Below are 14,399 nucleotides of genomic sequence, written 5' to 3'. Positions count from 1 at the left end.
CCCCCCGCCCCACCTGAAGCAGGATGAATGCCATCCGACTGCTTTTTACAGCTCTGGGGCTCCCTGACAGCGAAACAGTCCTCAGTATGTAACGATATGCTTTCACTGCAAGCTAACCTGATTTGCACTGAAAAACTATAGCTTATTCATGGTGCAGCTGGGGCTGGCACCCTGTCTGTTTCTGGGATTTCTGGGGACACAACCCTTACCCTTAGCACAGCAGAACAGTATGATTTATTTCTATTATTCTCTGTGTGGAAATATCTGGAGAGGTCATCTGCATTTCTGGCCAAGACAGAGGAGGAACTGCAGGAGGGCACTGGAAGTCAACACATAAATGACTTACCCCGGTCCATTCCTATGAGCACTACTAGTACTACCACTGGGCAACCAGCATCAATGAAAGGTATGTCTAGCCCACAGCAGGCTGCTGGCACAGGTCGGCAAGTACAGTCAGGTTTGGGAGAAAACATGTATCTTGTATGTAGATAGGAGGGTAAACATCAATAATACCTAAGCAAGACTATAAAGACTATAAACATCAATAATACCTAAGCAAGACTATAAACATCAATAATACCTAAGCAAGACTGTACTTGGCTTGAGGTACTCCAAATCTTCACTCTGTGGAGATTAGCCAATACTTTTTTTGGCTGATACTCATTTTTTTTAAGACACATTCCTCTTTCTGAACATAAGGGCTCTGGGAACTGTTCTTGTGCCACTTTTGTATAGCCAAATGCTTGAATTTGTGGAATACATCTTAAGAGTCACAAGGGGTAAAACTCTCATATGAAAATTAGGGAGAAAATAATTTGAGAATCTTTCACTTATTTTTAGAACTCTTACAACTCATATCATCCAGATTTACTTTTCATCTCCCCAGCTTAGAGAGCCAGTCTTGCTATTTTTGAGGTGTAAGTCAAGATTTTCAGATGTTACATAACTCCTGGAGTTTCACTTCAAGGGAAAAAAACCCACTAAATATTGTGATGGTTCACAAAATGCATGTAAACTGGGACATACAAATACAAGCTGATATATTGAATGTACAAAATAATAGAAAAGTTTTGAAAACTTGAAGTTAATTCCCTGTGTCACTATGTCTGTATAATTCCACCTAAAAAAATGAAGTTTTACAGTGTAGCAGGTGGATAAGCAGCACCTCGTTAAAATCAGAGCATGTGTACTCCTTCGAGGAAAAAAAAAAACATTCTACTGAATAAGGAAAAAATATCAGAAGATCCCAAACCTCCTGTATAGCTTCTGAAGTTGTGTTCACCAAGACATGTATTCAATTGTGCATATGTACTCTTCACAAACTATACAGGCACTGAAATACTGTTGTTTATATAATTCAGAGTGTTAGAATGCTTTTGTGGTTTATTAGCTGATTTACATTACATTATTAAATATAATGGCAGTCTTTACTGTATAAAACTAGTTAAAACAATGAAGTAAAAAATGAAATGTTTTTCAGGGTAATTTAAAAGTCTTTATAGAAGACTTCTAGATACACAAGATACATTAAGCACTTATTCAATCAATAGCGTTAGTTGTTTTTTTGCCACAAAGATCTATTAAATATAAAGTCTTGTGACTGGACTTAGAGCAGGGACTTCAGACAGACAACTAAGTGTTACCTCCTTCCACACTGAATTTTTCCCATCCACTATACCATTTACAGAGATACTTCACTGTGCAGATAAATAGCTTCCACTTTTTAATACATAATTATATATAATCATGTATTCAATTGACCAAAAGAGCTCCCACATATGGGAGTCTCATCTACGGACTATACTTACCTTTCACTATCAACTCTGTTCTTCTTCTGTCAGATTGTAGTACAAATTCCCCTAACTTTTCTGGATTTCTGTTTGCACACTAGTGCCCATCATTTTCAAGAAAAGACTGATCACAAAATAAAGCTTTAACTTTGAAAAAAAGCCAAGGAGGTCTATATTAATCTTTTAGTTTCCAGACTTGAAAGGCAGTGCTACAAAAACACAGCTGAAATGAAAAAAATCAGGTTGTCTGAATTTTAAGAAGTCATCCAAAAGAGTGGGTCTGTTTTTCCTCTCTGCTTCATCAAGCTTTATGATAGTAATCACAGTGCTAGGACACAAATCCAAGCGGTAACCTTCACAGAAGAGTGAAAGCTAATTCTTCTTGTTAAATTTTACTGGATTTGTTTTTAGCTGGATCAGGTTTGTGATCTCTTCATCACAAAACTGTTGCCAGTACACAGGAAGCAGTGGAAGTAAACAGACACAGCTGAGAGAACTGGGGAAGACAAATTGTGACTTGAAAATTAGTTCTGAGATAGTTAAGATGGACACTGCTTCCCAATAAGTTCATCTTTCTTAAGAGAATCAACACAAAACGTTACACAAACTCTGCTGTAATATTAATAGTACCTTAGCTCTGATGCCTAGGTATATAAAGGCAGCAAGGCTCAGGGAAAGAAATAACAACCCTTATCACCAACTAGTGTAGCTGTATGGCACCTGAAAAAGGTATTTTGTGACTGAAAGTTTGTCTATTTGTATCTTTAGCATAATTTTAAAGCTTGATTTTCATTACAGTTCTGAGATTATTCACGTTTTCTGTCCATTACATCTACTGTTAGGCATCTCCATTTTTCAGGTTCTCACCTTGAGATAGATTGTCTTGAATAACTCCATCTGAAGTCAGTGCCAATAAGAACTGTGCGTTCTCCACACCCTGGGAAGGACTTGAGGGACCACATCATCATAAACAAGACAGGCAAATCACATACAAACAAGGAACTAAGGAGGCATTTTTGGAGATGTTGACCTTAACTTCTTTGTGTTTAATTTCCTCCTTTCGTAAAAGAAATACACATACATGCTTTGCCTTGGCATTATAAGAATTGACATGTCACGCTTGTAACAGTGGATTGAGGCTCTCTAAAGAAAGACAGTACAATGTAAGAAATACTGCATTTAACATGAATTTACCAGATATTCATTTGCAAAAATAACTGCAAAATGACACATGCATTATTATTTAATGGCGTAACAATTTAACACACACTAATAAGTTGTGACACTTTGGGGAGTCTCTGCATACACAGCTTATGAACAGTGATTATTCTGAAGAATTCACTGCATATAAAATCACATAGAACAGTAGCTGCAGAACATCCAGGAGCCATTAACTAGGAATAACTTTGCTCCAGCAACATGAAAAAAGTACTGGAGAAGCTGAAGGAAACTGGAAGCAGTGAAGGAGATATCAGACTGAGGGTGTTTTTTTATTGCAATAGTGGAAGAAATTGGGGGATTTTGTTGCAGGGTACCTGGAAAAATTTAAAAAAAAAAAAAAGAAAGAAAAAGAAGAGAGACATTGAGAGGATTTGAAGATCTGAGAAAGGCTGTCCAAAACTTCAGCTGGTATCTGGAGTGATGAAGACACCAGACAAAATGGCTTTTTGCCTTTGGTGTAAATAAAATGTGTTTTACACTGCAAAACCATAGAGTTCCTTGCGGTAATTGTCAGGGGTTGTTATGAGTTTAAAATGTCAAGGAGTGTACTTCTGAGAGTTCAGGAGAGTCTGCTGAGAATACTTTAGGAGATTAGTTTTGTGTTTATTGCCTAGAGCCATGGAAGACAGTGGACAGAGGGCCTACACTGTGGTAATGAACCTGAAGAGCTCATAGATGCTCACTGGACTCTGATTAGACTCAAGTTTAGAAAAGCACAGCATCAAATGTCTAAATCCCAAACCAGAAATTCGGGATTTTTCAGGATAAAGCTTGGCCAGAACTGTGACACACAAAGACACACACATATATATGCAGGGTGGCGTTCAGTTTTGTACACGTGGGTGTCTACAGCCACTTGAGAAGCCCTAGGGTTTTGGAGATGTCTGCACAGGAATGACAAATATGATACAGAACCTTCTTCAAGAGCAGTCAGGATACCACAGAACATCTCAGGTGGCACCAAGCAACTGTGTTTAGCTAACTGAATCCCAGACTTCAATATTCCTCTTTTTCAGAAGGAATACAATTCAATCACAGCATTTTATTTCAGATCATTCTTCAAGCCTTGCCAACAGTAGAATGAAGGGGCAAAGCAGCCTGTATAAAGGCAGTGGTCACAAAGCTGATCCTCATTCTTCTGCCAGGTATGGTCACATCTGCTTCTCCCCTCTGAACAGACCAGACTTCTGTCCCCATGAAGGCATTGTTTCATTGTCCCCATGAAGGTTTGTTTCATAACCCAAGACACTGATTATTAGGAGGACATAGAGACATTTCCAGCATCTTTGAAGATATGTAATATAGAACCTGATTCTTAGATAAGAAAGACTAACATCAACATCAAAATAATATATTAGGTATAGTAAACAAACAAACTTTTGGTGACAGGTTCAGGACAGATGCTGAACAAGGTTAGGTTTTTCCTTGCCAAGGATCAAACTGTTTTTCTGTATGTCAAATACTGTACCTAAATAATCCCTGACATCTAACAAGCTCCGAGAGCTTTTCAAATACGACTCTGCAAAGCCATCACAGTGTTTTCTGCTATTTGCCACCAAAGGGCCACAAACATACCTGCTGATGTTTCTCTGAATTTGTCACTAGTCTTCTTCTTCCGCCATTTCCAAGGTTTAAAGATTTTGCCAATGGTGGAGAGTTTGCCCTTCCTCTTGAAGGGGGGAGTTTGGGATCCTGGGGCTGGTCCATCCGAGTTAGCGATTGAAGCCTTATCCAAACCATCAACTGTGTAAACAAGAAAAGTAAAGGTAACTGAGGGATGGCAAACAGATTGGCACCCAACAACTAAACTCCTCCGCTATCAGACTGCAACAGGCTGTGTGTGGGTCAGTGTGTTTTCTGTGCTAGAAGGAAGTCAAGGGGCATGTGATTGCAGCCCATGGTCACAAGCCAGTCTCCACCCCAGCTAGCCCTGGGCTTCACTGCTGCTCAGTACACCTCAACTGCAGAAGGCCAGAACTTACTTCTCACAAAGCACATCTGGCACATCTCCACAGTTCTGAGGTTTTCCATTGCTACTGGAGAATTTCTTTCAACTATTTGAGTGACTTTTTCCCTATCCTTGGTGAAACTAGATGTCATCGTATAGAAAACAAAACCCTTGCAATGTAAAAACACAAACTATTTCTTTTGAGTAAAATGAATCCTTTCTTAAATGAGCTCTAAAAATAACTATTCTGGCAGTGGAATGGAAATAGGTCTGTTTGATATCCCTGGTAATCAGTCATTCCCAGTGCAGCCTGCCATGAGTCAGGCTTCTTATTAACTAAACGTATTTAACAATAAGCTTTTGAGCTGTAGCCAAAATGTAAAGAAGGATTGCTTTTCTTCAAAAACACATTGAGTGATATGAAAGCAAACATTTATCATTAATGGCTGTAACATCGAGTTTTGTGAACCAAATTAAGACTCATTCCACTACATGCCACAGCATACAGTTAAAATAAATTTCCCAGAAATTTCCCTGAGAAGTCCACTATTATTTATTTCTATTTAACAATTGAGGTTTTTTAGAGACTTCCATTCATGGTCCTGCAAACACTTCAAATGTGCTTAATTTTGTTCACGTGAGCAGATTCACTGAAGTAACTGCGATTACTTACGTACATAAAATTAATCACAGGCTTAAATGTTTGTAGCATACGGCTCTGCAATTGCTTTCATTCATCTAAACATTCTAATTATAACCAATTCTGAACAGAGTTGATGCCACTCTGAACAGTAATAGTGATAATCATAGACCATTAAATCAGAAAGTGCTATTCAAAGAAGGAAATAGCACTGTCCCCATTTTACAGATGGAAAATATGAGGCACAGAATTGTTAAGTGCTTAATTTTATGTTTGCCAAATGGCTTCCTGAATCTTGGTCCTCTGTCCTAGCTGCTGAAAAGATACATATTCAGACATATAACATCATGGTGCAATCTTATTATTCTGTTTCTCAGGCAAATGGCATTTAATGAGTCCTATATTTGTCCTAGACTTTAGATTGATCCAGGATGCTAAAAAAATAAATAAATCTTTTCTGTGAGAAAGCTGATGTAATGCAAACAGAGTCCAAGAAACTTTATTTCCAATCTTTTGAAATAAAGTACTAGGAAAAAAGATCCATTGTATAGCTTCATTGAAGTCTGTGAAGTTAAAACCAGAGAGAAATTTGTATTAAAATGGCAGCTTTTTTTTTTTTTTTTTTGATTCTCCTCCCCATCCCACTGGGAAGGGGGAGGAATGAGTGAGTGTCTGCGTGGTACTTGGTTGCTGACTGGGGTTAAACCACAACACATTTAAATCAGTAAATATGAATTATGCCGTAAAATGTAATAAGTTCTATACTGTCAGAGAGATGGAACAGAGGGATGGAAAACTTCTCCAGGATACATTACTGTTATTCAGATGCATCAGAATTTAAAGCTTTTAGTTAAGTGTTTTCCTCATGTATTTTCTGGTCTCTAACACGGAGACAAGATGAAAGAAAGACATGCAAATGGACTTTAAATGTAAAAAGACAAGATTTTAGTAAGGAATGGGCTATGTCTACCCCTTGCACAAGTACAAACCCCCAGCTTTCTCACTTTTGCCCCCTAGAGAGCAGTGGATCTTAGGGAGGTTTAAGCTGAGACTCCCTTAAAGTGAACCAGCTGCTATGCTACAGACCCTGAGAAGTGGGTGAGAGGTGGGGACGGGAAGACCACCAAAGGCAGCGAGCATCTCTGCAGAAGGAGAGAGGCATGGGACAGCAGAAGGACCCCTGGGAAATGCCTTGCCCGGAATTAGGGATTGCACTTTTGTGCTTACTGCCTATGGAGTGCAATCCTCTATGGAATACAGAAGCCTCTGCTGGAAACTGTGGATCTAAGGGAGAAGTACATTTACTTGAAGGGTAGTTACAAGGATAAGATAGCTAAATTTATCTTGGTAATTCCAGTCAATGTAAGAAGGGGTAAGGGCCACAGCTTGCGGCTGAGAAGAGTTAGCTGAGATGTAAAAAAAACACTTCCAGGAGGTGGGTGGCACAGCACTGGAGCAGGTCTTGGGAGGTTTTGGAGGCTCAGCCAGGCATGCCAGGGCTGACCTCACCTACTGTTGGTAACAGTCCTACTCTGAGTGAGGGACTGAATCGAGTGACCTCCCAAGGTCCCTTCCAATCAAGATTTCCATGGTGTTAAGAGACGTGGAAAGACACAGTTGCTCTGTGAAATCTGAGCTAGTAAATCCAAAGAATCAGAAGTGCTAAAGCAAAGAGACTAATATCTGTTGGCTGAAGAGTTTTGTCCTGGGACAGGAGCCAAGCATTATCTCACTGGCAGAGGCAGTCCATCAGCTCATTAGAGTGAAAGGCTACCCGCCCCTTGGAGTCAGTGGGACAAAACCCATGTTCTTGTCTCCGACAGCTGAGAAAGGCTGGGTTATTGATGTGTAGAGTCTGCATCCTGGTGATAGACAGCATGGTCTTTATGAACACTGGAACATAGACTTTTTCAGATCCTCTTGGGTCGTAGAGTCCAGTCTACTGCAGGCAACCACTTTCACAAAAGCCTCATCTAGACTTTCTCACCCTGTGCCTACCAGCAGTAATGGAGGAGTATTATGGCTCCAATAGCTCCTCACAGAGAAACATGGATTTATATCAGTCCCTGCTCTGCCCTCTGCTGAAAATACTTAACTCTGAAATAATGATATTCACACTAGCTAAAGAATTATTTCTGCTTCAAACGAGCTAACATATGAAAAAAATGGATCCATTTAGTGATGAATAACTCTGTTCAGGAAGACTGCAACTTTTGAAAACAGGATTCAACACTAACTCCCTCCGACAATAAAAGATGAAGAGTTGATTTGTCAAATTAGTTCAACAAGTGCACATAAGTGGGAATTTACTACACCACTGGCTTTGTACCAGTTCCTAAATTTGAAAAAAGGGCCCAAATATGTATCTGGAAAGGAGGAATAAGCATGGCCTAACCTTACAGATTGATTTGATAAATAATCTAACATAAAGTAACATTTCTAGGAAAAAAGGGCTTATTTATATTCAAAAGCAATCATAAGGTAGCACATTTTACCAATTAATAAACTGTCTAGAAAAAAAAAAAAAAAGGAGCATTGACATTCCAGAACATTTATTGAAAATTCAAAAGCTATTACTCTTCATCTTTGAAACACTCATCAGAAAACTTATGTTTAAGATTTATACTATTTGCTTTATATGTCATGTACTATTTAAGAATAAAGTAGTGTGTTTGTCACCTCACAGAGCTTACGTACCTTCTATTAATCATTATAAACTTTATACATATTCACTGAGATGAAAAGAAACAGCTTTCCAAGATTAGAGGAGCTTGGTCACTTGTATTATTCTTTTATTTGTACAGTATCTTGAAGTCCTGCCTTCTTCCCACCATCTTCAAAAAGCCAGTGAGTCACTTCATTGCCTTCAATAAACATTGTTAAGTTTGACATTAGGAGTTTTGACTATAATACCTGCACAGTTTATATTAACATATTCCAGTCCTTTGCCCTAGGTGTCGATTTCACATCTGAAGGATGAAAAGTGTACATAAGAAAGATAAGAAGTAATTATATGAACCATGCATGTTCATGTCATATGAAGAGGAGATCTTGTTGTAAAAGACCAACAACTATGCCTAACTGAGACACTGTGAAGCCAACCCATGCTGGCTGGCACAGGCCATGAGCTAGATGATGGATACAAAAAGAACATTCTCTCCTTGAGCTTGTGGGCAGCCAGCAAAGATTAGATCAGTCTATGGATAATCCCGACTTTCCTATAAACACCCAAAGATGGAAATGCCTGAACATGTCTTATCCTAAGAAGGCTACTTGCAATAAGCAACACTGATCTCTGTAGCTGCCTGTTAAGACACTTTTCTGCTGTGACTGATCTCCAGAGATGTTGCGCAGCTGAAGCAGGTGTGTGAATTCATCACAGTCTTCCCAGATCATGGTACACTTCAGCACTGAGATGGTTCATGTCAGCACTGACACATGCCAACACCTTCTTCTGGTAAGAACTTACAAACTTTACAAAACTTTACAAACTTTACAAAAGCAAAATTAAACAAAAAAATACCCATCAGATCACTTCAACCAAGTCTAATATAAATTTCTCTGAAGTAAACAGCTGTGAGTCTGCTGGTTCCAGGCCTTTCGATCCAGGATGCAATAAGACCATTTTTTAAAAGCTTTCACTTAAAGTTCATGATCAGAAAAAGAGGCCTACATTTATGCCATGTTGTTATGTATTTTCACTTCTGTATATTTTTACTCTTGGCAGTGAAAGTGGGAAGCCAGTAGAAGAACCTAACTTCAAGACTGAATACTAGGAGTAATATGAGATACATGGAAAAAAACCCATGATGACCCTAGGCTATTCTTTTCCTAACAGAACCATATTTTAATAGTTAACAGATCAAAATTCCTTGCTTGTAGTTTACTAGTAGCAATTTGAGTCACTGATGATATACAAAAGATCAAACCTCAGTAATTAAGTAGCTAGCTACAGTAGGAGTATACTCAAAAAGAATCCTTTACTAAATCTGAATAGTTTTAAGATTCCTTCTCATGTTGGTCCACAATTACACCCAGTCCCAATGAGAAAGAGTTTATTAGATAGACTTTGTTGTATTCTAGTAGGGAATGTCTTATAAAATTGCTGTTTAATAATTCTTATCTGAATGGTGTTTTAAATGGAATATTGTGTTGTGTGGCCAACAACACATGATATGAAAAACATGAATAATTTTAATTTAGCCTTACAGACACTCCACGCTGATAGCAAGTACACTGGAATCAATACTAATAAGTGAAGTTTAATTAGTTTATTTTGTCACTGAGATTCTTGAGATCCTGGAGTAAAAAGCACTTAGGTCTACATTCAAGAAAAGAAATAAGGCAGAATTTAGGTGTGTATGTCAAAAGTTGTGCTATTGGGGGCACTGAGAAACCCTGATCAGATAATCCCCAACTCTGAAAGTACAGATGCCATAATTCATGACATTAAATCTATCTGAAAACTCTGCTTCTCTGTACGTAAAACAGCATCTTATACTGGAGTTTCACATCAGTGTGGCTTTGGTGATGAAGGCAGTCCAGGAATTTTCTTCTCTGCACTTCCATCTGCTCATTCCTGACCCTAAAAAAATGTCATCCCTTCAGTTGTAAAAATACAACTGTTCATTGGGCTTCATCACAAGCAGATCTCTGAATGATCCAGACCAAAAATGCCTTCCCCTTTCTGCACTCTTTCCATTTTTAAAAGGATATATTTCTTTTGGGCCACTTCAGTGATTTAGTCTTCAGCACAATCCTACAAGCACTTTATGTGTCAGGGCTGGGCAAGGAACGGGCTGTGGCCATTCAGTCACAAGCAAGAGAGAACAGCAGGGGGAATGGGATGCTGTGCTCGGGTCACTAAGTTCAGTCATTTACAAAGACATGGGAATTCATACATATCATGGGTGATGCCATGAGTATGGGCCTTCTGCAAGAAAAACATCACTGTACTTCAGATGGGAATGTACAGTGTCACTCGAATCTTTCTGATACTAAAAAAATAATAAAAAATTACTTGATTGTGATGCTATTAAACCTTCTGAATGAGTACTCAGAAGTGTTTTTTTCTTTCCTCTGTCTCTCTACTCCCCTTGCCAGCGCTGTTCTCCACAACTGATTTAATCTTGCTAGAGCACTGGGATATATATTGAAGGGACTTTTTCTCACATCGGGGCTCTTAAGTACAAGACAGTTCTTTTATTTCCCCGTCCCTCTGGGTGCTACACCTTTCATGTTGCAATCGCTTCTCCCACCCACTTGCCTCCCAAGACCCACTCACCCACACTGCAGTTCTGCTCTGGATTCTTGTCATACAGCAAGGCCAGATGAAGGCAGGTCTGCCTCCAGCTCTCCTCCCCACTGCTACGGAACATGACCAAGAGGGCAAGGGGCACAGAACTAGTGCTCCACTGATACCAAGGTACTAAGGTAGTACTGGCACCTAACACTTTCACTTAGCATTGGGTATCTTGCAGTATTGCCATGGTATCACCAAATCTCCCTTAAACTGTGCCAGGATAGCCTTTTTGCTGGAATACAAGTGACTCAGGGTATTACCACATCTAATCATAAAAAAATTGAGAAATACAACAGAAGATGCAATGACCTCAGTTCAACGCTACCTTATGTGGGGATTTGGGACTGAATGATTTCTATGCTTATTAGCTACCAGCTAGTTAGTACAGTTATTTTTTTCTCTTCTCCTCACTGCACCCAGCTTTCCTGCAGGGATGTGCTACAAAAGTCATCTTGGTTTACTGAGACCTCAAAACCTCTTCTGACAATGTTATGATTTTCTATAGTCTTTGCCAAAGGGCACAGAGTTGGAGGTCATGGTTTTTACGCCAGCAAAATCAACACATTTATGCAGCTGCATATTATCCCCATTTAGTGACAAGAACAATATGACTTGCTATATAGTATAGTAAACTGCTTATTTCTGGATTTATTACCAAAAAAATTCAAGACACTGCATGGTAAAATGTCATTCTGACACTATCAATGTCATTTTTCATTAAATATCTCAAATTCTCTAATGCTGTATCGATTTTTCCTGACCAGAACCAGATGGAAAGATGTGTCTTTTTTCTTTCTCCCTTTTTATTTTCTACTTGGAAGGGAAAAATTTAACTAATCCCCAGTGGATAAACTGACAAATGGGAGAGCTATAATCCACCTTGGAGCAGCACAATGAATTGGCATCTGAATGCTTTTGCCTTGCCATACATCTGGAGTTTAACTTTGGGGAAACTCTGTCATGAGCTAATTGACTTGATTGTGTTTTAATTAAATGAAAAGAAAAAGTTGAAGTTCAAACGTAGGCGGCTGAATGGTAGTTTCCATATGGAACTGCCAATACTGCAAAATGTTAATTGGACCTCCTGCTGGCGATGAGCTAAACAGGCTGGGTAGCGGCTACTTCAGAGGGATGCTGGCTGCTGCCTTGAAACAGCCAGAGGGGATCCTCCAGGGATAACCACAGCACGAATGGATACGACTGCCTGAATGCCTCCAGGTTTCTATAAGGACACAGGCACAAACGCCTTTCAGGTTGTCAGTCACACATGGACCGGCAATGCCCAAGTCTAGAAAGAGCTTCAGGAGGATGAACCCTGTAACTCCCATCTCACCCCAAGCAAAACATTTACCTCGCTGCAGAAAGTCAAACACTGCAAGGGGTGGAAAATTCAGCTCAAAAGGCCATAATCTGTTTTGCCCTTGCGATAAGCCCCTGCCTAAACTCTGCAAAAAGCACAGGTGCTCCTACACAGGTACTTCAAAGGGAAGGAGGGGAGACTAGGCTCCTCCTGAAAGCTATACCATGGATGCCCAGGGCTCCACATTTCAGACAAAAAAGCCCATGGCTCGGAGGGATGCCCAGCCACACTGCCCTCTTCTATAGTGCTCACAAGAGGAACACGAGCAAAGTCGCAAGCAATGGTGCTGCCTTCACATGCATTTATTCCAGCTCTCACTCTCTCACCTGTACACCTGGGATTACACTTGCTCAGAGCCTGCAAGAGCTTGTTCAGCTGTCTGTTAGGTGGGAAGCCATCGCCCTGCAAAGACACTAGTCCCCAGCAATCAAAAAGGGGACTAGACAAAAACACCTTGGCTTCCTACTACCTTACAAAAGAAACAATGAATAAAACAGTGCTAACTTTAGGGCCTGAGACATGCTTGCTGCTTCACTGGGCTAAAGCACAAAGGACCTCTTTGTTGAGTTACCTTAAGTGTTGTGCTTTTTTTTAGTGGTCACAATAAGCACATCAACTTAAGCGCTGTTGGATTTTTTGTCATGTTACAGGCTATCACATTATCACATTAGTTACTGCAAGTTGTCTCTTGCTAATGCTACCCAAATGCAGATAATGCACTTGTAATGTGCAGCTTCAGAGTTATTTCACCGTACAGTTTTCATTCCCACTGGGTTAATTCTACAGAAAAAAAGCAAAGTTATGTTTGTGGGGCACTCTGTAGAGACAGTGGAAATACCACAAGCAATACAGCTAGTCAGGGCTACCCAGCCTAACCAAATTACATTTCTCACGCAGGAACCTGTGCAGAGCTCTTGTCTGCTAAACCTACACTGGCCTGTGAGCTGGGAGGGTTCTACACTACATTAAGCACTGCAGTTATACCTCTGTGAACACACCACCTTTCTTCTCATCTGTTTCTTATGGCAAAATGCACTAGGGATTTGCTTAAGGTCTGGATAAAAATAAGGACCTGACCTTATGCTTGCAATATGCCCACAAGCATGTGTTTGCAAATTAATTATTTACATTTTGGCACCATGCAGTACTTATTAGAACACCTGCACAACTTCCTCCTCCTCTGCAACAAAATGTTTTAACTTCCATCCTTTTGGCTTCCTACAAAAGAATTAAGCAAATGCTTAGCAATCCCGTTACACAGGTTTGAAAGTGATCTGGCCAAAAATCTTCCTGCTACCTCCTCTCTGATCTGAACATAGCTGGCTCCAAACAGAAAGAAAGGGATTACAGGTTTAATGCAAGCTGCTTATTCCTTTTTTCTCAACCTCAGTACTTGAGTAAAAAGCAGCAAATGGAAAATTTCCAGACAGTTACATTTTCCAGATATATGAAGCATCAGGTCAAAGGTTAAATTCTGGATCAAGCAACTTCTCCACAAAAACAGGGAAGAAAAAATCCAGGCACAGTAACAGAGATGTGGGAGGACAGAAAACCAAAACCTAAAGCCGTGTACATAAAAGAGCAACCAAGCTACTTTGAACAGCTGAATACTGAAAATGAATACTTCTTGTGTTAGAATATCAAGGGATAAATCTCCTTGGAGTACAGTGGTATAGATTTCTATTTATAGTTTAAAAATCTTTTTGAATAATTCTGTAATTCCACCGGAAATCAAGCTGCGTACACTCATCTTGTTAAATTCTGTAATGATATCTTTAAAACATCACACCTGAAAACCAGAACTGGAAATATTTTCTTACTGACTTTTCTTGGTATAGCCTTAATATGGGGGAGAAAAATAACTATAATTAAAGTTTACAACAAAGATTTTTAGCTACAGGCAAGCAGTAAAACTTCCCAGCAGATATTGGCTAGAAGTGTGAAAATAAACTGAAGTGAGCATGTGGCCCCTCTCCTGTGTGGTAATAAACAGGAATTTAAAAAAAAAACCAAACATTTTTTTGTGGTAATTAATAGGCATGTAATACTGATGCTGAAATAAAATCGGGTGAGGCATGTCACAGGGAAGCCTTTGGCCCTGTTCCCACTTCTCCAGCTAGTGGCACAGTTACCCTCCA

At 39.5% G+C, this 14,399-nt stretch overlaps 1 protein-coding gene across 3 annotated transcripts in view; it reads right to left on the bottom strand.

The window, feature by feature from the left end:
• The window catches only part of PHACTR2 (phosphatase and actin regulator 2), a 115,437-nt gene that overhangs the window by 47,643 nt on the left and 53,395 nt on the right, over positions 1-14,399 (bottom strand). For all 3 annotated transcript variants that reach the window (XM_026844320.1, XM_026844319.1, XM_026844321.1), the window contains exon 2: positions 4,587-4,754. In XM_026844320.1, the coding sequence (XP_026700121.1) occupies positions 4,587-4,754 (168 nt within the window). The remainder of the gene's footprint in view (positions 1-4,586; positions 4,755-14,399) is intronic.

The sequence above is a fragment of the Athene cunicularia genome (assembly GCF_003259725.1).
Source record: "Athene cunicularia isolate RWA chromosome 3 unlocalized genomic scaffold, athCun1 chr3_part1, whole genome shotgun sequence".
Classification (NCBI taxonomy): Eukaryota; Metazoa; Chordata; class Aves; order Strigiformes; family Strigidae; genus Athene; species Athene cunicularia.
Note: the sequence above shows the minus strand (reverse complement) of the source record. Positions and strands in the feature narration are given on the sequence as shown.